At 46.5% G+C, this 23,061-nt stretch overlaps 1 protein-coding gene across 1 annotated transcript; it reads left to right on the top strand.

The window, feature by feature from the left end:
• The first annotated feature begins 75 nt into the window (after positions 1-75).
• Positions 76-21,646, top strand: LOC120056970 (mitochondrial inner membrane protease subunit 1-like). Its single transcript, XM_039005301.1, has 6 exons — positions 76-138; positions 12,194-12,306; positions 12,396-12,484; positions 12,640-12,766; positions 19,039-19,149; positions 21,509-21,646. The coding sequence occupies exons 2-6, from the start codon at positions 12,202-12,204 to the stop codon at positions 21,578-21,580; spliced, it is 504 nt and encodes a 167-aa protein (XP_038861229.1). The 5' UTR covers positions 76-138; positions 12,194-12,201; the 3' UTR covers positions 21,581-21,646.
• Positions 21,647-23,061: the final 1,415 nt, after the last annotated feature.

The following is a 23,061-nucleotide window of genomic DNA, read 5'->3' as shown; positions in this document are numbered from 1 at the left end:
GGTGACGAATGTTGACGTTTTGAATTACATCAACCCAATCAGAGCTGGGATTGCTCAATCGCTACCAATCACAGAAGCGGGTGTTAGGTAGCGTGTCTGTGTGAGGGCAGCTTCCGTAGCTGTCGACGCTGGATAGCGGTGAGTTGATTGTCCAAGAAGACAAATACATGTTTTGAATGTCTATTACCATTTAGTGAACGTATTTTGTCTGAATAGAAAGCTGCGATTCTGTGAAATAAAGACATAAGTCTGATTTACAACAAACTGCTGGTTAGGAAACTCGAACATGCAGATGGGGTTCTGTTTGTGAGCTGCCTTTGTTTTGCCCTAATCTTTAGATTAGGGTTTATTTGGAATAAAAGATCCCAGCCTGCCAGCCCATTTGCATTCTAGATAATACGGTCATCGGTCTGCAATGTGGGTAGACACTTAGCTTTCAAATGACACACATGTAGACTAACACTTGTAGACTAGAAAGTAGCAGGCTATGCCCTTCAAACGTAGGCTTTTATAGATCTATAATATTTGATTTGCATAAATATTGCATATAGCCTAGGGCTCTCCAACCCTGTTTCAGGAGAACTACGTCCTTTAGGTTTTCGCTCCAACTCTAATTTAGCGCAACTGATTCTAATAATTGGCAGCTTAATAAACCAGGTTAGTTGCAACTGGGGTTTAAACAAAAACCTACAGGATGGTAGTTCTCCAGGAACAGGGTTGGAGAGTCCTGATCTAGCCTAACAAAGATTTAGATCTATGTTTTATCATATGTGTTATGAAATCAGCCACATGCATGTTGCAATCATGTTGTTCTAATCATCAGAAAGAATCCCCTTTGTCATCTTTCATCAATCTTTCATCTTGGCTATATTTGAAAGAAAACCAAAAGTCCCCCCTTTCAGACCTAAAGCCAACTAGTATTTTGTGATACATAAGCTAGTACAGTTTTTTCTTTTTCAACCTTTGCAAGGTTTCCCTCACTGATGCCTGGACAGCAGTCAATAACCTAAAATTACATGAAGTTAAATACATGCATGTGTAACATCACAACCTTCCTTATACCCCCAAATTATTAATCTTAAAGTGATTATTTGAACTATTGGACATTATGTTTATCATGTTCACAACCACTTTACTACTTATAGATACTGTAGTAGGCAGCAAGCAGAGGGCCACATCAGCCAGCAAATGAGATTAGTTTCTGGTCATGTGACCTTAATTAGTGGGGTGCAACATCTACACATATAAATGCAGTCTAATGTGTAGAACTGACACAATTTCCTATTCTACATGACATAAAAAATCATGCCTGTGACAAGACACTAATTTGCTGAGCAGGGGTGGGTGGAAGGGGTTAAATCTAGCATGAAGGGGGTGGGGTTGGGAGGAGTGGCTATATGTATCCAGTCGGCCACAGTTTGAACTGAAGTTTTGGGGATTGTAACATTAGTCTTCAAATTAGCCTTTGTCTCTCAGTCTGCTTTCCTAATTAGACTCAGTGTTGTCAAAACAAGGAGCTGTTGGACAGTCTGATGGAGACTAGTCTCTGTTAACCTCTGTCTCTCTCATACTGTGACTTCAGTCATCTCAGGTCAGGGTCTGACCCCTTGCAGAGGGAACGCAGACTGAGTCTCAGCTAACTTTCCCTGTCACACAGACCCAATACTATAAAACAGAGGTACACTAGCTCCTGGTAGAATTTGTCCTTAGACACCGATCTGGAATCAGCTGACCTTCCCAAATCGTAACCATACCCATTAGGAGGGAAAACGTAAAACTGTAGACCAGTGTCTATGGGAAACGTCATCCTACTCCAGAGAGCTCTATGAGCACTGCAAGAGAAGAGGCATGCCTCTCATAGGGAGCTGTATGTGTGGTGAGTTAAGATGAGAGAGACTTACAGCTCAGTAAGGATGCTGATATGCTCTAGACTAGAAGTGATGGCCCAACTGCTCACTTTACAAAATGCTCTTAGCAGAGGCAATCCTGTTGTTGTGACAGCGCTTTGAGGTAAACATGGGCTGACAGGAGACCCGGGGAATATAGCCAGGCCTTCTACTGACAACACAGGGCATTGTGCAAGACCCACAAGAGGTAGGCTGGATCTAAGAGACATCTAAAAATGAAAATAAAATAATTGACTGTTTAATGCATAATAATTATAAGGGTATTACCAGGGGTTAGGATATAGTGTCAAGTTTCATCACTATTGAATTGTAGGAGAGGACAATGTCAGTGGGAAAATCAACCCTTATTATTATATTTATTTTTACCCCCTTTTTATCTTGTCTCTTCACTGCAACTCCCCAACGAGCTCGGGAGGCGAAGGTCGAGTCATGCGTCCTCCGAAACATGACCTGCCAAACTGCGCTTCTTAACACCCGCCTGCCAGCCGCACCAATGTGTTGGAAGAAACACAGTTCAACAGACTACCGAGGTCAGCCTGCAGGCGCCCGGCCCGCCATAAGGAGTCGCTAGAGCGCGATGAGCCAAGTAAAGCTCCCCTCCCCTCCGTCCAAACCCTCCCCTAACCCGGACGACACTGGGCCAATTGTGTGCTGCCCTATGGGAGTCCTGATCACGGCCAGTTGTGATACAGCCCGAAATCGAACCCGTGTCTGTAGTGACGCTTCTAGCACTGCGATGCATTGCCTTAGACCGCTGCTCCACTCGGGAGGCCTAAATCAACCCATTTTTGAAGTGAATAATTCCACCACGTCTAAATTCCCAATTCAACCCCGGGGCCTACTGTATGTGGCCTTACAGGTCAATGTGTGGCAGTAGTATCAACATGACCGCCAGTATTTCTAAAATAACATCTCTTTCCCTCCATTTTGAATGTCATCCGTCCCTGTGTATTATTTAAATTATATCAGTTTTATCCATCAGTGTATCTGATTGTGCCATATAATGCAGGCAGTCATAACATGTCAGCCTCTTCCGCTGTATATTGTTCTGGTTTCTCCAGTCTTATTCCGCTATAGCGCTAGCTGTGTGTCACTGGGAGAGGGAATAGAATGGCTGTGACTAGAGGGGAAGTCAGATCTCCATCAATGTACTCCATGTTTGTTTGAGTAGCGTTGAAAGGAAAGTAATGCTCTTAGGGTACATGGACAATTAGTGGGGCTAGGGTTTTTCTTCAGGACGTTGTATTTTTTAACTTTTTTCCAATAGCAATTTTTTCAAAATGTCTATATTTTTGGCTTTCTTTGAATTTCCAACAGCTGCCGAGTGAAACATTTATAATGACTAGTTCTATATTAGTGAATGTTTAGGCTATATTGAAAATCATACGTCTATAAATACAGTACATGTCCAGCTCACAATATGGTCTGATATGCATAGACCTATTCTTCTCACATGATGGGGGGGACGTCAGCTGGTGGTGAGGGGGGGTGGCGGGTGCTCTGTTGAGGTGTCTGAGTCATTGGCATGAACACCGACCTAATTGTGAAAGCAATACAAGACCCTGATAAGATCAGTCCACTCTCTCAACACCGGCCCAGCACTGCACACACCAGCCAGCGGCCAATACAATAAAGATTAGTCACTAGTATTCTATTCCGTGTCATTGTATGGGGACATGGGCCCAGCAGCCCCAGACACGTCCGTTTCAATTCAAAGCAGTCGTATTCATATCACTAGACTGTTATTTGCTCTGGGCTGACCCATTGATTGCTGGCTCTAAGCCTCCGACTCCTCAAATAGGCACCCTGCTCAGCTGTTTGGCGGCTGGGTTGCTGCTAGCAACAATGAAAAGAGCAATGTGGAGATCAGTCTGTTGAATCATCTCTGTGTTCAGGAACAGGGGAGAGGGGGGCTAGATGGCTACATTGTAAGGCTGTGACTTGTGATTTGTTTTGCATCTGTCACTCTCGGTCCCAGACAGGTGTCTGTTTCTAAATCAGTAGGATTAGCTCTGATTGGGCTGATAGTTGCACACAGATCCCTGGTCAGTCCCCCTTTAAAACTCACATTAAGATCAAATCGAGCTTTAGCACCCACCCTTCCGCTGCCTTCTGCTGCCCAGAGAGGGGACATCAGAGGTGGGCTTCATTCCCTCCCCATCTGGGGTCCACAGGGAGAAGCACCATCTCTGACATGGGGTCTGTAAGCCTCTTAGCCCTCCAGTGGCCCAGCCCTCTTTCAGCCCATGTTTTCCTAATGTAGGCTTGTAAAGAGAGCAAGGGCCTTGTAGACTGTTTGAATTGGGACTCCCTTTGTGCTCCTAATAGACTGGTCATGTTTGATAATGACTACCTTCTTAGAGTGAAACCTTTTTCTATGATTTTATTAGATCCCCATTAGAGACAGCTAGTCTTCCTGGGGTCTGACACATAGGCCTAACGAAAAATACATTACAGACAAAAATACTTTACAATTGACATACATTTAAAACATTAACATAGACATGACATACTTTTATATAAAAACACTTTTGGAGACCAGGGGCAGTGATTCCAATGAGGAACCTACTGCAGTCCCGTGTGGATCAGTTGGTTGAGCATGGCGCTTGCAACGACAGGGTTGTGGGTTTGATTCCCACGGGGGACCAGTAGGAAAATGTATTATGTACTCACTACTGTAAGTCGCTCTGCAAAAGAACGTCTGCTAAAGGACAAAATATGTAAATAGAGCTTCAGCCAGCTGGTTCTGATATCCCTATTCTCTCTGTTAGAAGCCCCCTTCTTACTGACTGGTAATGACGATATAGGCCTTGGCCTATTTAGGCCTAGTTTTGGTTGTATGATTGTTTTTAGTGTCACACTGTGCTCCATGTTGACTCTTGTATCCAGTCATACAGTTGACAAATGTAATTAAGTTGAATGTAAATTCAGCTGCTTGTGATTCCTGAACTATTGTCTGAATGTTGTCCCCCAGTCAATGATCATAGAGGTAAAAGACACCCAACAGGGCTTTTCTATTGACTGGTGGATTTGGGATCCCCTGTAGTTGCGTGCCTGCTGTCGCTGGGAGCCTGTGACTGTAGGAGGCCGGCGGGTGACTGTAGGAGGCCGGCGGGTGACTGTAGGAGGCCGGCGGGTGACTGTAGGAGGCCGGCGGCTCTGTGAGCCTGTGACTGTAGGAGGCCGGCGGGTGACTGTAGGAGGCCGGCGGGTGACTGTAGGAGGCCGGCGGGTGACTGTAGGAGGCCGGCGGGTGACTGTAGGAGGCCGGCGGCTCTGTGAGCCTGTGACTGTAGGAGGCCGGCGGGTGACTGTAGGAGGCCGGCGGCTCTGTGAGCCTGTGACTGTAGGAGGCCGGCGGGTGACTGTAGGAGGCCGGTGGCTCTGTGAGCCTGTGACTGTAGGATGCCAGCGGGTGACTGTAGGAGGCCAGCGGGTGACTGTAGGAGGCCAGCGGGTGACTGTAGGAGGCCAGCGGGTGACTGTAGGAGGCCGGCGGCTCTGTGAGCCTGTAGGAGGCCGGCGGCTCTGGGAGCCATGTGACTGTAGGAGTCCGGCGGCTCTGGGAGCCATGTGACTGTAGGAGTCCGGTGGCTCTGGGAGCCATGTGACTGTAGGAGTCCGGCGGCTCTGGGAGCCATGTGACTGTAGGAGGCCGGCGGCTCTGGGAGCCATGTGACTGTAGGAGGCCGGCGGCTCTGGGAGCCATGTGACTGTAGGAGGCCGGCGGCTCTGGGAGCCATGTGACTGTAGGAGGCCGGCGGCTCTGGGAGCCATGTGACTGTAGGAGGCCGGCGGCTCTGGGAGCCATGTGACTGTAGGAGGCCGGCGGCTCTGGGAGCCATGTGACTGTAGGAGTCCTGCTGACACAGATGGTTCCACTCAGATGCCGCTACCACTCTTTGTTTTTCCAGGAACATGTTTGGTGTGTAATCCTGGATTAACAGACAGAGATTTAGTGTTTAATTTCCAGCTGAATGTCAACAGCGACCCCAAAGACACAGGCAGGGTATTATGGAGGAGATCGCCTAGTGGGGTTTGTTCTAGACCCACAGCCAGGGGGATCGGGGGTAGAGATCCTATCAGACGTCTCTGGTGGTGTGTCCCAACTCATTCTCAATCCCAATTTGAGTTCCTTGTGTAATGTAACACACACACCCCATGGGTGACAGAGGCTGCCAGATAAAACCAGGTGGCTGCATGTGGCCTCTCTCTTGATATCAGTCACTGGCCGTGTGATCTTATTATGTTAAGACCCTAATCCCTACCTATGATGAATGCACACCGGAATGGAGGGATGAAATGGAGAGATAATGAAGGATATAGGGGATTGTCCACTGGTTTGGGGGATACTGTAGGGATATGGCTGTGTGATGTTGAGTGGTTGTGATAGTCCTAAATGTTCTCTGATCCTTGATACTCCATGATAGGTGTTCAGAGGGCCCTCTGTAAAGGCCCTTGATTTAGTCTGTTGTGGTGGGATTCAGTTCTACGCTAGGTTCCTGGTAGGACTGGACTGACCTGTGGGATTCAGTTCTACTCTAGGTTCCTGGTAGGACTGGACTGACCTGTAGGATTCAGTTCTACTCTAGGTTCCTGGTAGGACTGGACTGACCTGTAGGATTCAGTTCTACTCTAGGTTCCTGGTAGGACTGGATTGACCTGTAGGATTCAGTTCTACTCTAGGTTCCTGGTAGGACTGGACAGACCTGTGGGATTCAGTTCTACTCTAGGTTCCTGGTAGGACTGGACTGACCTGTAGGATTCAGTTCTACTCTAGGTTCCTGGTAGGACTGGACTGACCTGTGGGACAAGGGGGCTGCTATGATCAGAGAAGTGCACACAAACTGGGTTCACTGCTGTTTGTCAGGCTTTTTCTCTTTCCTCCAATAAGAGCGTATCTTCACAGTGACACACATCGAGAGACAGTCACACACATTCACCACAGATTATTCCAGGGTGTAGAGGTAAAGACATGGCAGGGTGGAGAGATGAAGCATGACCAGGATGTAGGGATAGAGACAGTGGTATATGAGCAGGATATAGGGATAGAGGCAGGGGTATATGCAGCAGGATGTAGGGATACAGGCAGGGGTATATGAGCAGGATGTAGGGGTAGAGTCAGGGGTATATGCAGCAGGATGTAGGGGTAGAGTCAGGGGTATATGAGCAGGATGTAGGGATAGAGGCAGGGGTATATGCAGCAGGATGTAGGGATACAGGCAGGGGTATATGAGCAGGATGTAGGGATAGAGGCAGGGGTATATGCAGCAGGATATAGGGATACAGGCAGGGGTATATGAGCAGGATGTAGGGATAGAGGCAGGGGTATATGCAGCAGGATATAGGGATAGAGGCAGGGGTATATGAGCAGGATGTAGGGATAGAGGCAGGGGTATATGCAGCAGGATATAGGGATAGAGGCAGGGGTATATGCAGCAGGATGTAGGGATAGAGGCAGGGGTATATGAGCAGGATGTAGGGATAGAGGCAGGGGTATATGCGGCAGGATGTAGGGGTAGAGGCAGGGGTATATGCAGCAGGATGTAGGGGTATATGCAGCAGGGGTATATGCAGTAGGCATGAAAGGTGCAGCAATATCAGCAACAGGATATGGATTCAGTTTTGTATTTTGGGTGAGAGGTGGGAGAAGAGTATCTTGTAGTGGCCTGGCTGGGAGTATGACTTTGAAGGTGTGTGTGTGTGTGTGTGTGTGTGTGTGTGTGTGTGTGTGTGTGTGTGTGTGTGTGTGTGTGTGTGTGTGTGTGTGTGTGTGTGTGTGTGTGTGTGTGTGTGTGTGTGTGTGTGTGTGTGTGTGTGTTGAAAGGGACAGAGGGGTAATGGGATTAGGGGTAACGCCTTTCGCGGGCACAGGGAGAGCCACCTGACACTCGGTCTGTTGGGGACCTGGGGATTGTGGGGGACAGAGGGAGGGACGGGGTACAGGACGCGGGGGTCTAATCCGTGTCCATCTTTGGGAAGTCATTCCCAGAGCTCTGAGGATTTGGGGCTTTGGTTTCCGCTCTGCTAGCTTTGGTTAATAATGCTTTTGGTGGGATGTGAGACATGGAGAGAAAGAGGGATGAATAGAGAGAAAGGGAGGTATTCATTACCCCGTGGTGGTCTTGCAGGACAGAGTCCTAAGCCAAAAGCATGGTGTCTGAATATAGCCAGTTGTGATATGATCTATAATGTAGCCTACACCTCTAGACCCTCCCCAGAACACCTACACCTCTACACCCTCCCCAGAACACATACACCTCTACACCCTCCCCAGAACACCCACACCTCTAAACCCTCCCCAGAACACATACACCTCTACACCCTCCCCAGAACACATACACCTCTACACCCTCCCCAGAACACATACACCTCTACACCCTCCCCAGAACACCCACACCTCTAAACCCTCCCCAGAACACATACACCTCTACACCCTCCCCAGAACACATACACCTCTACACCCTCCCCAGAACACATACACCTCTAAACCCTCCCCAGAACACATACACCTCTAAACCCTCCCCAGAACACATACACCTCTAAACCCTCCCCAGAACACATACACCTCTAAACCCTCCCCAGAACACATACACCTCTAAACCCTCCCCAGAACACATACACCTCTACACCCTCCCCAGAACACATACACCTCTACACCCTCCCCAGAACACATACACCTCTAAACCCTCCCCAGAACACATACACCTCTAAACCCTCCCCAGAACACATACACCTCTAAACCCTCCCCAGAACACATACACCTCTAAACCCTCCCCAGAACACATACACCTCTAAACCCTCCCCAGAACACATACACCTCTAAACCCTCCCCAGAACACATACACCTCTAAACCCTCCCCAGAACACATACACCTCTAAACCCTCCCCAGAACGCGTACACCTCTAAACCCTCCCCAGAACGCGTACACCTCTACACCCTCCCCAGAACACGTACACCTCTACACCCTCCCCAGAACACATACACCTCTAAACCCTCCCCAGAACACCCACACCTCTAAACCCTCCCCAGAACACATAGACCTCTACACCCTCCCAGAACACCTACACCTCTAGACCCTCCCCAGAACACCCACACCTCTAAACCCTCCCCAGAACACATACACCTCTACACCCTCCCCAGAACACATACACCTCTAGACCCTCCCCAGAACACATACACCTCTAGACCCTCCCCAGAACACGTACACCTCTACACCCTCCCCAGAACACGTACACCTCTAAACCCTCCCCAGAACACATAGTCTACTGGCTGTGTAGCCTACTTTGTAATCCCTCCATCAGGATGAACACTACCGTTCAATAGTTTGGGGTCACATAGAAATGTCCTTGTTTTTGAAAGAAAAGCAAATTTTTTGTCCATTGAAATAACATCAAATTGCTCAGAAATACATTGTAGACATTGATAATGTTCTAAATGACTATTGTAGCTGGAAGCGGCAGAGTTTTAATGGAATATCTACATAGGAGTACAGAGGCCCATTATCAGCAACCATCACTCCTGTGTTCCAATGGCCCGTTGTGTTAGCTAAGTTTATCATTTTAAAAGGCTAATTGATCACTAGAAAACCCTTTTGCAATTATGTTAGCACAGCTGAAAACTGTTCTGATTAAAGAAGCAAAACAACTGTTCTTTAGACGAGCTGAGTATCTGAGCTTTTCAGCACAGAAAGAAATGTGCTTTTCTTTCAAAGACAATGACATCTCTCCGTGACCCCAGGCTGTTGAACGGTAGTGTATGTGGAAGTCATTCTCACCAGGGATACAGATCTAGGCTATATTTTTGGGGGGAAACATTAGATGTATATTATCTCTACCATACCTTTTATCATGCAGTTGTTGTTTCCTTTGAAATGTCCCTTAAGTTGGAAAAAAAAGGGTATTTCAGGTTTTTTGCATGTGTGTTTTAACCGTGTGTGTAAAGATTGAGTCACTCTCTCCCCATCCGGCAGGTTGCGTTCTGAGTAAAAGTCAATACCCTGAGTGGTGCTGCGGTGTTTGTTCAGACGACACACTGCTATCTCTGTGTGTGTGTGTGGCAGTCAACAAAGACTACGCGTTCCATTTCCATGGCTCCCACAGAACTGGATAACTGTCCTGAAGACCCTGGTCAGCATGGCTGATGCAGTGTTAGGGACTGATGCTAGTATGAAGCTGTACTGAAGACCCTGGTCAGCATGGCTGATGCAGGGAGGGCAGTGATAGGGACTGATGCTAGTATGAAGCTGTCCTGAAGACTCTCCGTGACCCCAGGCTGTTGAACGGTAGTGTATGTGGAAGTCATTCTCACCAGGGATACAGATCTAGGCTATATTTTTGGGGGGAAACATTAGATGTATATTATCTCTACCATACCTTTTATCATGCAGTTGTTGTTTCCTTTGAAATGTCCCTTAAGTTGGAAAAAAAAGGGTATTTCAGGTTTTTTGCATGTGTGTTTTAACCGTGTGTGTAAAGATTGAGTCACTCTCTCCCCATCCGGCAGGTTGCGTTCTGAGTAAAAGTCAATACCCTGAGTGGTGCTGCGGTGTTTGTTCAGACGACACACTGCTATCTCTGTGTGTGTGTGTGGCAGTCAACAAAGACTACGCGTTCCATTTCCATGGCTCCCACAGAACTGGATAACTGTCCTGAAGACCCTGGTCAGCATGGCTGATGCAGTGTTAGAGACTGATGCTAGTATGAAGCTGTACTGAAGACCCTGGTCAGCATGGCTGATGCAGGGAGGGCAGTGATAGGGACTGATGCTAGTATGAAGCTGTCCTGAAGACCCTGGTCAGCATGGCTGATGCAGGGAGGGCAGTGTTAGGGACTGATGCTAGTATGAAGCTGTCCTGAAAACCCTGGTCAGCATGGCTGATGCAGGGAGGGCAGTGATAGGGACTGATGCTAGTATGAAGCTATACTGAAGACCCTGGTCAGCATGGCTGATGCAGGGAGGGCAGTGTTGGGGACTGATGCTAGTATGAAGCTGTCCTGAAGACCCTGGTCAGCATGGCTGATGCAGGGAGGGCAGTGATAGGGACTGATGCTAGTATGAAGCTATACTGAAGACCCTGGTCAGCATGGCTGATGCAGGGAGGGCAGTGTTAGGGACTGATGCTAGTATGAAGCTGTCCTGAAGACCCTGGCCAGCATGGCTGATGCAGGGAGGGCAGTGTTGGGGACTGATGCTAGTATGAAGCTGTACTGAAGACCCTGGTCAGCATGGCTGATGCAGGGAGGGCAGTGTTGGGGACTGATGCTAGTATGAAGCTGTCCTGAAGACCCTGGTCAGCATGGCTGATGCAGGGAGGGCAGTGTTGGGGACTGATGCTAGTATGAAGCTGTACTGAAGACCCTGGTCAGCATGGCTGATGCAGGGAGGGCAGTGTTGGGGACTGATGCTAGTATGAAGCTGTCCTGAAGACCCTGGTCAGCATGGCTGATGCAGGGAGGGCAGTGTTGGGGACTGATGCTAGTATGAAGCTGTCCTGAAGACCCTGGTCAGCATGGCTGATGCAGGGAGGGCAGTGATAGGGACTGATGCTAGTATGAAGCTGTCCTGAAGACCCTGGTCAGCATGGCTGATGCAGGGAGGGCAGTGATAGGGACTGATGCTAGTATGAAGCTGTCCTGAAGACCCTGGTCAGCATGGCTGATGCAGTGTTGGGGACTGATGCTAGTATGAAGCTGTCCTGAAGACCCTGGTCAGCATGGCTGATGCAGTGTTGGGGACTGATGCTAGTATGAAGCTGTACTGAAGACCCTGGTCAGCATGGCTGATGCAGGGAGGGCAGTGTTAGGGACTGATGCTAGTATGAAGCTGTCCTGAAGACCCTGGTCAGCATGGCTGATGCAGGGAGGGCAGTGATAGGGACTGATGCTAGTATGAAGCTGTCCTGAAGACCCTGGTCAGCATGGCTGATGCAGTGTTGGGGACTGATGCTAGTATGAAGCTGTACTGAAGACCCTGGTCAGCATGGCTGATGCAGGGAGGGCAGTGTTAGGGACTGATGCTAGTATGAAGCTGCTAGGCTGGTATGTTTGTCCGTCCCCTGCAAGGTGTCGATTGGTCAATCTCACACAGGGTCAAAGGTTAGGCTGGTTCTGTGGTGTCAACGGGCTGTAGAGCCCCTGAGAATGAAACACCAGGGAGTGTGACACTAGTCTGCACTGCACACTGCTCCTAGAGCTGCTAATAGACTAGCTGCTGTGACAGCTCACCCCTCACCTCTCTGTCCCCTGAATGAAGCGCTGTAATGATGTGTGTTGTGTTTGTGTAGGTGGTGAGATGTTCCGCAGTGCGCTGGGGAAGACCCTGGGCTTCGTGGGATACACCATCCAGTACGGCTGCGTCGCCCACTGTGCCTTTGAGTACATCGGAGAGTTTGTTGCGGTATGTAGGATACTTTTCCCCTCTGTTGCCATGGTGTGTGAATTCCAGAGTAACAACTTCAGTGTTAATGTCTGTGAATTTACCCACAGTGCTCTGGTCCTTCTATGGAGCCCACCATCACAAGCCACGACGTTGTCTTCTCAGAACGGTTGAGTCGCCATCTCTGCAGAATCGAGAAGTGAGTTTTAGTTTTCAATTTGAAATTCTCAGAGTTGGTAAAGCGAAACGTAGCTTACCCTAAGTGGTGTCGTTTTGCACCGTAACCCCTTGATGTTCTCCCTAATGTCTGTCAATGACATCACACCCCATGGATCCTGTCTTCTCTGTCTTCAGTGGTGATATAGTCATCGCTAAGAGTCCATTTGATCCACATATGAACATCTGTAAAAGAGTCATCGGTTTGGAGGGAGACAAAGTCTGCACCAGTGGCCCCTCGGATATCTTCAAGACCCACCAATACGTAAGTATTCATCAACAGTCAACAGTCAGGCCTCAGGACTCTCCAGGTCTCTCAGCCACATGTACAGTATTCTACCTTTAGTTTACCAGGTAAGAGTATTGAGAGCACATGTACAGTATTCTACCTTTAGTTTACCAGGTAAGAGTATTGAGAGCACATGTACAGTATTCTACCTTTAGTTTACCAGGTAAGAGTATTGAGAGCACATGTACAGTATTCTACCTTTAGTTTACCAGGTAAGAGTATTGAGAGCACATGTACAGTATTCTACCTTTAGTTTACCAGGTAAGAGTATTGAGAGCACATGTACAGTATTCTACCTTTAGTTTACCAGGTAAGAGTATTGAGAGCACATGTACAGTATTCTACCTTTAGTTTACCAGGTAAGAGTATTGAGAGCACATGTACAGTATTCTACCTTTAGTTTACCAGGTAAGAGTATTGAGAGCACATGTACAGTATTCTACCTTTAGTTTACCAGGTAAGAGTATTGAGAGCACATGTACAGTATTCTACCTTTAGTTTACCAGGTAAGAGTATTGAGAGCACATGTACAGTATTCTACCTTTAGTTTACCAGGTAAGAGTATTGAGAGCACATGTACAGTATTCTACCTTTAGTTTACCAGGTAAGAGTATTGAGAGCACATTTACAACAACAGCCTGGAGAAGAGTTTCAGACGAGGGCTTGAAATGAGCCAGTAAAGCAATACATTCTGGATGAACCATTAAGCCTTGGCAAGACACTTCATGTTGTGTTTCAGATAGTCTCTCATTTCAGTAAATCATCTTCATAAGTAGCCAAACCCCTGTGTCTTCAACTCAATCCCAGTGTGTTCTGGGTGTTTAGATTCTAGACCATGCACATCCATCTTGTGTCGTCAGTCCAAATATCATCCTTTGACAGCAACTGCATTTCCTCAGAGCCGTGGTTGTGGTGGAACCACTGTCATTGCATTCTTATTACTGCTCTCCCCGGCCACGCCGCCCTCAGCCGCCGCCCTCAGCCACCGCTCAGCCACCGCTCAGCCTGCCAATCTCTCTGAAGCCTGTTAGAGTTAGTGCCAACCGAGAGGACAGGTTGATGGGTGGGCTGAGGTGTTTGTGTTGTGTGTGTGTGTACACACACTCTCACATGAAGAGTGGAGGTATAGGGGAATGTAACCACACACAGGATGTGCTGGTGTCATCCAGGAAATGAAAGAAACTAATTTTCCTCTGGGAACAGGTTTCATCTCTACACACAGGCAGTAAAGCTATATTGAACAGGTTACTGCAGAACAGGTTTAATCTCTACACATGTCTTGGTCAAAGGTCTCAGCCTACAGATGTACTCTCTTAATTGGATCACTCTGTTGTTGTGTATTCAAGTTTTAAAACGTATTCTAATGTTTGTAATTCACACTTTAAAATGTCAGACTTGATTTACCCTTACGTAAAATGTATCAACCCATACAAAAATGTCCATTCATTTTAATCCACATAATAATTCACATTTCCTGTTACTGCAGGATTATTTCCCTGCTGTGAGAAACTGGTCAAATTACGGTGGCAGATCGGTACCTCTGAAATGTGTCTCAGTGCAAGACATAGGTCAACAATAAATAAGACCAGACCAACCTCTGTAGGATTTCCCCCGTCAAAACACACACCAAAATGTCTGTCAACACAGTTGGTTGTGGTGTTAATGAAATAGAAGCCTTGTGTGACATAAGGCATCCCACCATGCACCTAGACGTTAGGCGTGTGTGTTTTTGTTTGTGTGCTATACGAGAGCCTGTCCTCACCTCTTTCTTCTGACAGGCTGGCAGGTTCTTTCCTCCCACATTGATGATGAGGAGATGGACAAATTGGCTTGTCACCTCTTAGGAGTCTTTCCTACAGTATGTCTGATGCATTGTCACAACAAAGACATTTGATCCATGACATGATGGTGGGTGTCTTTGATAGAGACAGAGGGGGAGTGAGAGAGAGAGAGAGCCTTCAGAGTCTAAAGCTATTCCCTCCATGTTAGACAAAACACTGTACCTCAATAATATTAGTCAAATGATCAGAGCAGGGTGAGGCCTTAAACAGCACTGTACCTCAATCAAGTTAGCTTAATGAGCGAAGCAGGGTGAGGCCTTAAACAGCACTGTACCTCAATCAAGTTAGCTTAATGAGTGAAGCAGGGTGAGGCCTTAAACAGCACTGTACCTCAATCAAGTTAGCTTAATGAGCGAAGCAGGGTGAGGCCTTAAACAGCACTGTACCTCAATCAAGTTAGCTTAATGAGCGAAGCAGGGTGAGGCCTTAAACAGCACTGTACCTCAATCAAGTTAGCTTAATGAGTGAAGCAGGGTGAGGCCTTAAACAGCACTGTACCTCAATCAAGTTAGCTTAATGAGCGAAGCAGGGTGAGGCCTTAAACAGCACTGTACCTCAATCAAGTTAGCTTAATGAGCGAAGCAGGGTGAGGCCTTAAACAGCACTGTACCTCAATCAAGTTAGCTTAATGAGCGAAGTATGGTGAGGCCTTAAACAGCACTGTACCTCAATCAAGTTAGCTTAATGAGCGAAGCAGGGTGAGGCCTTAAACAGCACTGTACCTCAATCAAGTTAGCTTAATGAGCGAAGCAGAGTGAGGCCAGACCAGGCTGTTGAACGGCAGACTTCACTATCCAGGTGAACTCAGCTTTCCCACCTTGACACGTCTCTGACAGGTACACATAGCCTCGCCCCCACCCCTTCAACCACCCAACCACAGAACAGGTTCCATCACTCCCTCTGAGTCCCATCACAACACAGCCGCCAGGTTGAGCTGAGATATGCCACTCAACCCTAAACCCTAGCTGGGCACACAGCCTGACTGGATGGAAGTGTGTTGTGGAAAGTAACAATGTCTGTTGATTATGGTTTGGAGCGCTCTCATTCTGTTCTGGTGACTCAGTGTAGGGAGTTGGGAGAGGGCATGTCAGACTCGGGGCTTAGTGTCATGGAGAAGTAGGTAAACAGTTCATGAGGAGTGTTTGCTTCTCTGCCTGTCAATCATGCAGGTGCTTATCCTTGACATCCTCCTCTCTACCTTCACTCAACACTGGTGTGTGATCCATGAATTAGTTTTCAGAGACTGCTGTGGTTATGATGGCCTGCGGTGAGCTTGCAGGTGTTTAGTCAGGGAAGAAGAGTTCCACCAACTATGATGGGGGACAGAATTTCAACATGTCTACTTCCTTCCACTACCTCCAGTATCATACCCCTAGGTAATAACAAGGATCCATTTGAACATCCGGTGCAGGTAAAATGAAAGGGGAGGTTAGTTCTACCCTCTGGTTAAGTTAGGGTTCAAGAGGAGAACGTCAGGGATATCCGTTTCTACAAATGATGGAGTCTGGCCTCTCTTTACACCATCTCATTCATAATGAAGTGTACGTTTCTGACATGTGTTAACCTGCAAGGTGATGTGTAAACCCTCTGTCTTTCACCACTTCATAATATACTGGAATAATAAAATATGTCATTTAGCAGACGCTTTTATCCAAAGCGGCTGACAGTCATGCATGCATTTAACGTATGGGTGTCCCAGGGAATCGAACCCACAACCCTGGCTATGCCATCACCATGCTCTACCAACTGAGCCATACATGGCAGATCAACTAACAGGCCAATAACCAATGAATTACCAGTTCATTAGTGGTAAATAAATCTAACTCTAGATTTCAGAGGAGTTACTTTGCGATGCCCTGTCTGTGGCTGGAGACTCAGTGTGGAATGTTCTCTACAGGGTCATTGGTTTGATGCTCTGAATCAATCAGAGCTTTAGTGTTTGTGTGTCTGTGTATTTGTTGATCACTCTTGATTGACCCGCAACAGATCTATCTAAATTGATTGACCTTGTTAGTAGTGGACAGAATGGAGTCTAGATCCTGAATAGAGTTGACCTATACCTTGATGTTGGATTAGTTAGGTAGTTCCTTCACTCCGTGGGCCCTAAGCTTTGACCACCACTAATGTATCCTACCTAGTATTGAAGTGTTTGCTAAACTCTGAGGCAGTGTAATGGACTCAGATTAGACCTTCTGCTAGTCTAAATAGCACTTTCAATAACGACATTGTCATGTGTTTCTATGGAGACTTGAACCTGCTTTGAACCCAGAAGTAGTCTGAACCTGTGTTCAAGCAGCCGCCCCTTTTGTGTCTCCTAAAACATAGATGAGCGTGTCTACCGACAGGGTCGTGTTGATGATATCACACCCCTGACCTTTCTGAGCAGGACAAAGGCAGTGAGTCAGTCTAAGATGGAGGCTGAGGCTGGAGCATAGCAGGGGCTTATGGTCCAGCAGATGACAAATGGCGCCGGCGTTCCTCTCTGGTCCCCGTGTGCTTGGGAGCGACCATATGTTGCCATGCTACTGAGGAGTAATGGTGGGAAGGCAGCAGGCTGACATATGCTTCTCAGATGACTCCTTTAATGACATTCGTTTGTGTCGTCGTTGTTCTCGGGGGCCGAGTTGTTTACCTCGTGTTAGGTCAATATGTCACTGCATCACGATTAGTGTCAGCTCATCTGGCTCATCTATGGAATATGAAACGCAACACAATGCATAGGTTAATACTGCATAATGATTCTGGATGTTGGGACGATTGCGATACGATGGACGCGCACAATTGGAATCAAGACATCAGTGTTTGCGTCTCCCCCCCACCCTCTGTTCTGATAATATTCTCATCTGATTTCATCTCCCTCTCCTTTTCTCCCCAAGACTTTGTTCATTAAAAAGTTAGGCAACACAAACATAGTTGCAGATTGTGATGCCCATTATGACAATATAATGTGTTGTTGATCCTGTCTTCACATATAGGAGGGACGAGGAACTTAATTAGGGCCTTGACAATATTACTCTAGTAAAGTGATGAGATTAATCATAATTGGTGTCACTGTGGATTAGCGCTCGCTCCGATTGGCCGCCCCACTGGCAGCTTGGGCCTCACTAGTGGAGACCCGTGGACGATTCTGACTGAAAAGCTTCAGCCCTGGCCCCTCTCTCTCTCCCCCTCTATATCTCCCTTGGTAAGAGGGGGTTAGATCTCAGCCAACAGCCTAATGGCCCCTTTTGAAGTCCCACTAAATCCCCCTGACCCTTCCCCGTTACCCATGACCCCTTGCTCCTATGACCGTCCGGGGTTAAAGGAGGACAGACCAGGGGTTGACGTTAAGTTGGGGTGAGGGAAGGTAGGGGGGATGTTCAGTTGGGTGAGGGAAGGTAGGGGGGATGTTCAGTTGGGTGAGGGAAGGTAGGGGGGATGTTCAGTTGGGTGAGGGAAGGTAGGGGGGATGTTCAGTTGGTTGAGGGAAGATAGGGGGGATGTTCAGTTGGGTGAGGGAAGGGAAGGGGGGATGTTCAGTTGGGTGAGGGATGGTAGGGGGGATGTTCAGTTGGGTGAGGGAAGGTAAGGGGGGATGTTCAGTTGGGTGAGGGAAGGTAAGGGGGGGATGTTCAGTTGGGGTGAGGGATGGTAGGGGGGATATTCAGTTGGGTGAGGGATGGTAGGGGGGATATTCAGTTGGGTGAGGGATGGTAGGGGGGGGATGTTCAGTTGGGTGAGGGAAGGTAGGGGGGGATGTTCAGTTGGGTGAGGGATGGTAGGGGGGGGATATTCAGTTGGGTGAGGGAAGGTAGGGGGGGATATTCAGTTGGGTGAGGGAAGGTAAGGGGGGATATTCAGTTGGGTGAGGGAAGGTAGGGGGGGATGTTCAGTTGGGTGAGGGAAGGTAAGGGGGATGTTCAGTTGGGTGAGGGATGGTAGGGGGGAGATGTTCAGTTGGGTGAGGGAAGGTAGGGGGTGAGGGAAGGTAAGGGGGATGTGAGGCGGCTGAGGTGGGCTCTCTTTACATAATGGTGGGTGGAGGGTGCTAGCGCTGTAGTGTCTCACTCCTTCATGTAAACAAAGTTTAAAAGCTAGGTCAGGGAATGGTGTTGTTTACAGTATAACTGGCTGTTGCAGTCGTTGTGGAACAAATTCAATATTTTCTATCGTTGTGTTTTTTCCCGTGTCATCACGTGGGTGTGTGTCTTGCTGTGGGTGTGTGTCTTGCTGTGGGTGTGTGTCTTGATGTGGGTGTGTGTCTTGCCGTGGGTGTGTGTCTTGCCGTGGGTGTGTGTCTTGCCGTGGGTGTGTGTCTTGCCGTGGGTGTGTGTCTTGCCGTGGGTGTGTGTCTTGCTGTGGGTGTGTGTCTTGATGTGGGTGTGTGTCTTGATGTGGGTGTGTGTCTTGCCGTGGGTGTGTGTCTAGGTTCCAAAAGGGCACGTGTGGCTGGAAGGGGATAATCTTAGGAATTCCACAGACTCCAGGAGCTACGGCCCAGTTCCCTATGCTCTGATTCGAGGCCGTGTCTGCTTAAAGGTAAGGAGGGGAACATCGCCCGACCCATCTCACATTAATTTGAAGCTTTAGAGTTAGTATAATGGTCTGTATAAAGAGTTAGTTTAATGGTCTGGTCTGTATAAAGAGTTAGTAGAATGGTCTGTATAAAGAGTTAGTATAATGGTCTGTATAAAGAGTTAGTATAATGGTCTGTATAAAGAGTTAGTAGAATGGTCTGGTCTGTATAAAGAGTTAGTATAATGGTCTGTATAAAGAGTTAGTATAATGGTCTGGTCTGTATAAAGAGTTAGTATAATGGTCTGGTCTGTATAAAGAGTTAGTTTAATGGTCTGGTCTGCATAAAGAGTTAGTAGAATGGTCTGGTCTGTATAAAGAGTTAGTTTAATGGTCTGGTCTGTATAAAGAGTTAGTTTAATGGTCTGGTCTGTATAAAGAGTTAGTATAATGGTCTGTATAAAGAGTTAGTAGAATGGTCTGGTCTGTATAAAGAGTTAGTTTAATGGTCTGGTCTGTATAAAGAGTTAGTAGAATGGTCTGTATAAAGAGTTAGTAGAATGGTCTGTATAAATAGTTAGTTTAATGGTCTGGTCTGTATAAAGAGTTAGTATAATGGTCTGGTCTGTATAAAGAGTTAGTAGAATGGTCTGGTCTGTATAAAGAGTTAGTAGAATGGTCTGGTCTGTATAAAGAGTTAGTAGAATGGTCTGGTCTGTATAAAGAGTTAGTAGAATGGTCTGGTCTGTATAAAGAGTTAGTAGAATGGTCTGGTCTGTATAAAGAGTTAGTAGAATGGTCTGTATAAAGAGTTAGTATAATGGTCTGTATAAAGAGTTAGTTTAATGGTCTGGTCTGTGTAAAGAGTTAGTAGAATGGTCTGGTCTGTATAAAGAGTTAGTAGAATGGTCTGTATAAAGAGTTAGTTTAATGGTCTGGTCTGTATAAAGAGTTAGTTTAATGGTCTGGTCTGTATAAAGAGTTAGTAGAATGGTCTGGTCTGTATAAAGAGTTAGTAGAATGGTCTGGTCTGTATAAAGAGTTAGTAGAATGGTCTGTATAAAGAGTTAGTTTAATGGTCTGGTCTGTATAAAGAGTTAGTATAATGGTCTGGTCTGTATAAAGAGTTAGTATAATGGTCTGGTCTGTATAAAGAGTTAGTAGAATGGTCTGGTCTGTATAAAGAGTTAGTAGAATGGTCTGTATAAAGAGTTAGTATAATGGTCTGGTCTGTATAAAGAGTTAGTATAATGGTCTGTGTAAAGAGTTAGTATAATGCTCTGGTCTGTGTAAAGAGTTAGTTTAATGGTCTGTGTAAAGAGTTAGTAGAATGGTCTGTATAAAGAGTTAGTAGAATGGTCTGTATAAAGAGTTAGTAGAATGGTCTGTATAAAGAGTTAGTATAATGGTCTGGTCTGTATAAAGAGTTAGTTTAATGGTCTGGTCTGTATAAAGAGTTAGTATAATGGTCTGTATGAAGAGTTAGTTTAATGGTCTGGTCTGTATAAAGAGTTAGTTTAATGGTCTGGTCTGTATAAAGAGTTAGTAGAATGGTCTGGTCTGTATAAAGAGTTAGTAGAATGGTCTGTATAAAGAGTTAGTTTAATGGTCTGGTCTGTATAAAGAGTTAGTATAATGGTCTGTGTAAAGAGTTAGTATAATGCTCTGGTCTGTGTAAAGAGTTAGTTTAATGGTCTGTATGAAGAGTTAGTTTAATGGTCTGTGTAAAGAGTTAGTATAAAGGTCTGGTCTGTATAAAGAGTTAGTAGAATGGTCTGTATAAAGAGTTAGTAGAATGGTCTGTATAAAGAGTTAGTATAATGGTCTGGTCTGTATAAAGAGTTAGTTTAATGGTCTGGTCTGTATAAAGAGTTAGTATAATGGTCTGTATAAAGAGTTAGTTTAATGGTCTATATAAAGAGTTAGTTTAATGGTCTGGTCTGTATAAAGAGTTAGTATAATGGTCTGTATGAAGAGTTAGTTTAATGGTCTGCATAAAGAGTTAGTATAATAGTCTGGTCTGTATAAAGAGAAATCTGTGCCACTTTTACGATATCACAGCCTCCTTTTGATTTTGCCCATGCCCATAGCTGTCCATTCTGCTGTGTTGTCATGTCACTGGATGTCATAGCAACCATGACCCTGGAAACAGGTCAGCCAACCTGACCTGACGACAGTTTTATGAAGTCGCATACATCATTAAAATCCACGTTACCAAGCGTATCCAGGAAGTGAGGATGTTGGAATAGTCATGATAAACACATTATGTAATGGATAAATGTTGTTTGTTCTTCTTTTATGAGAGCCCTATTACCCTTTTAACCCAACGTCTTCTGTCTTCTCCTTCTCCTTTGTTTGTTTTGGTGTTTTTCTCTCTTTCCAGCTCTGGCCTCTACATCATGTTGGTGCCATCAACCAAAGTCCCACAGGACGAGTCGTAAAAAGGAGTGACTGAATCTACTGATCTGTGCACATGCATCATTTTGTCATATTTTCCAATTAAAGGCATATTTATCATGAAGAATTTTGTCCCTCTCAATTTGACTGACAATTTTTGAGTTAATTTGGGTTGAATTGTAGGGTATGTTTGAGTCAAATGTGAAAATCCATGGATAGTTGATCTGCAGGTTGATAACGTACCAGGCATAGTACTCTGGGGGTTCCAGTGTGTTGGCAGGAGCAGCACCCTGCTCTGTAGGAACAGCATCGTGTGAGGAGGGAGTTAAACTGTTCCTCTCTGGAGCTGCTAGTGGTAGAGGAGGGGAGGAGCAGCACCCTGCTCTGTAGGAACAGCATCGTGTGAGGAGGGAGTTAAACTGTGCCTCTCTGGAGCTGCTAGTGGTAGAGGAGGGGAGGAGCATCACCCTGCTCTGTAGGAACAGCATCATGTGAGGAGGGAGTTAAACTGTGCCTCTCTGGAGCTGCTAGTGGTAGAGGAGGGGAGGAGTGTTACGTTCCCCAGTTTCTGTGTTCTGTTTTGTATTTGAGTGTGTGTGTTTCAGGAGATGGCTTCCTGAAATACTCCCCAACCAGCTGATTGGTCGACCCCAGGCTAATTGGTGATTGGAGCTGACTAATTAACATTGCCACCTGAAGATATAAAAACCAGTGTTCTGTTCAGTAGAGAGGAGATTGGAGAGAGAGGAGAGGAGATGAGATAAGGAGTAGAGATTTGGAGATTGAGAGAGAGAAAAATTCGATTGTGATATAGTGTTGGTTGTGTATCAGAAAGTGTGGTATGTACTGTTGTTGTTGGTAGCAGTTTTGCTATGTCCTGTGTTTGTGAGTGTTTGTGAAATCGTTAATAATTACTCTGTTTCATTTGTTTCCAGGGGGGAAGGAGAAGGCACTTTGGGAGTGCTTAGGCAAGAGGCCCGCGGGCATACATATACCCGTAGTATATTTACTGTCTAGGCACACTAGGTAAGACCTGGGCGGACCACCCCCTGTATTTTGGTTAGGGCACCAGGTGGTGCTAAGTTAGGTAAGTTAAGTGGGTAGGCAGGTTAGATAGGAGAGGGGGAACTTTGATATTTACTTTCTTTGCTTTGGTTCCGTCCAGCCCCTTTTCCCCATATTACCGTGTATGAAAATAAATCCTAGTAACGGTAAATTCTGCTTTTGTGTCATCCTTGCTCGCACCTACAGTCCATACCTCTTGCACTTCAGAGAGTTGAGTTGTAGCAGGGAGTTGCGTTCCCTCTTCTCAGAGGCGTGCGTAACAAGGAGCAGCACCCTGCTCTGTAGGAACAGCATCGTGTGAGGAGGGAGTTAAACTGTTCCTCTCTGGAGCTGCTAGTGGTAGAGGAGGGGAGGAGCAGCACCCTGCTCTGTAGGAACAGCATCGTGTGAGGAGGGAGTTAAACTGTGCCTCTCTGGAGCTGCTAGTGGTAGAGGAGGGGAGGAGCAGCACCCTGCTCTGTAGGAACAGCAGCA

Source organism: Salvelinus namaycush, chromosome 1, assembly GCF_016432855.1.
Source record: "Salvelinus namaycush isolate Seneca chromosome 1, SaNama_1.0, whole genome shotgun sequence".
Taxonomy (NCBI): Eukaryota; Metazoa; Chordata; class Actinopteri; order Salmoniformes; family Salmonidae; genus Salvelinus; species Salvelinus namaycush.
This window is presented reverse-complemented; position numbering and strand designations above follow the sequence as displayed.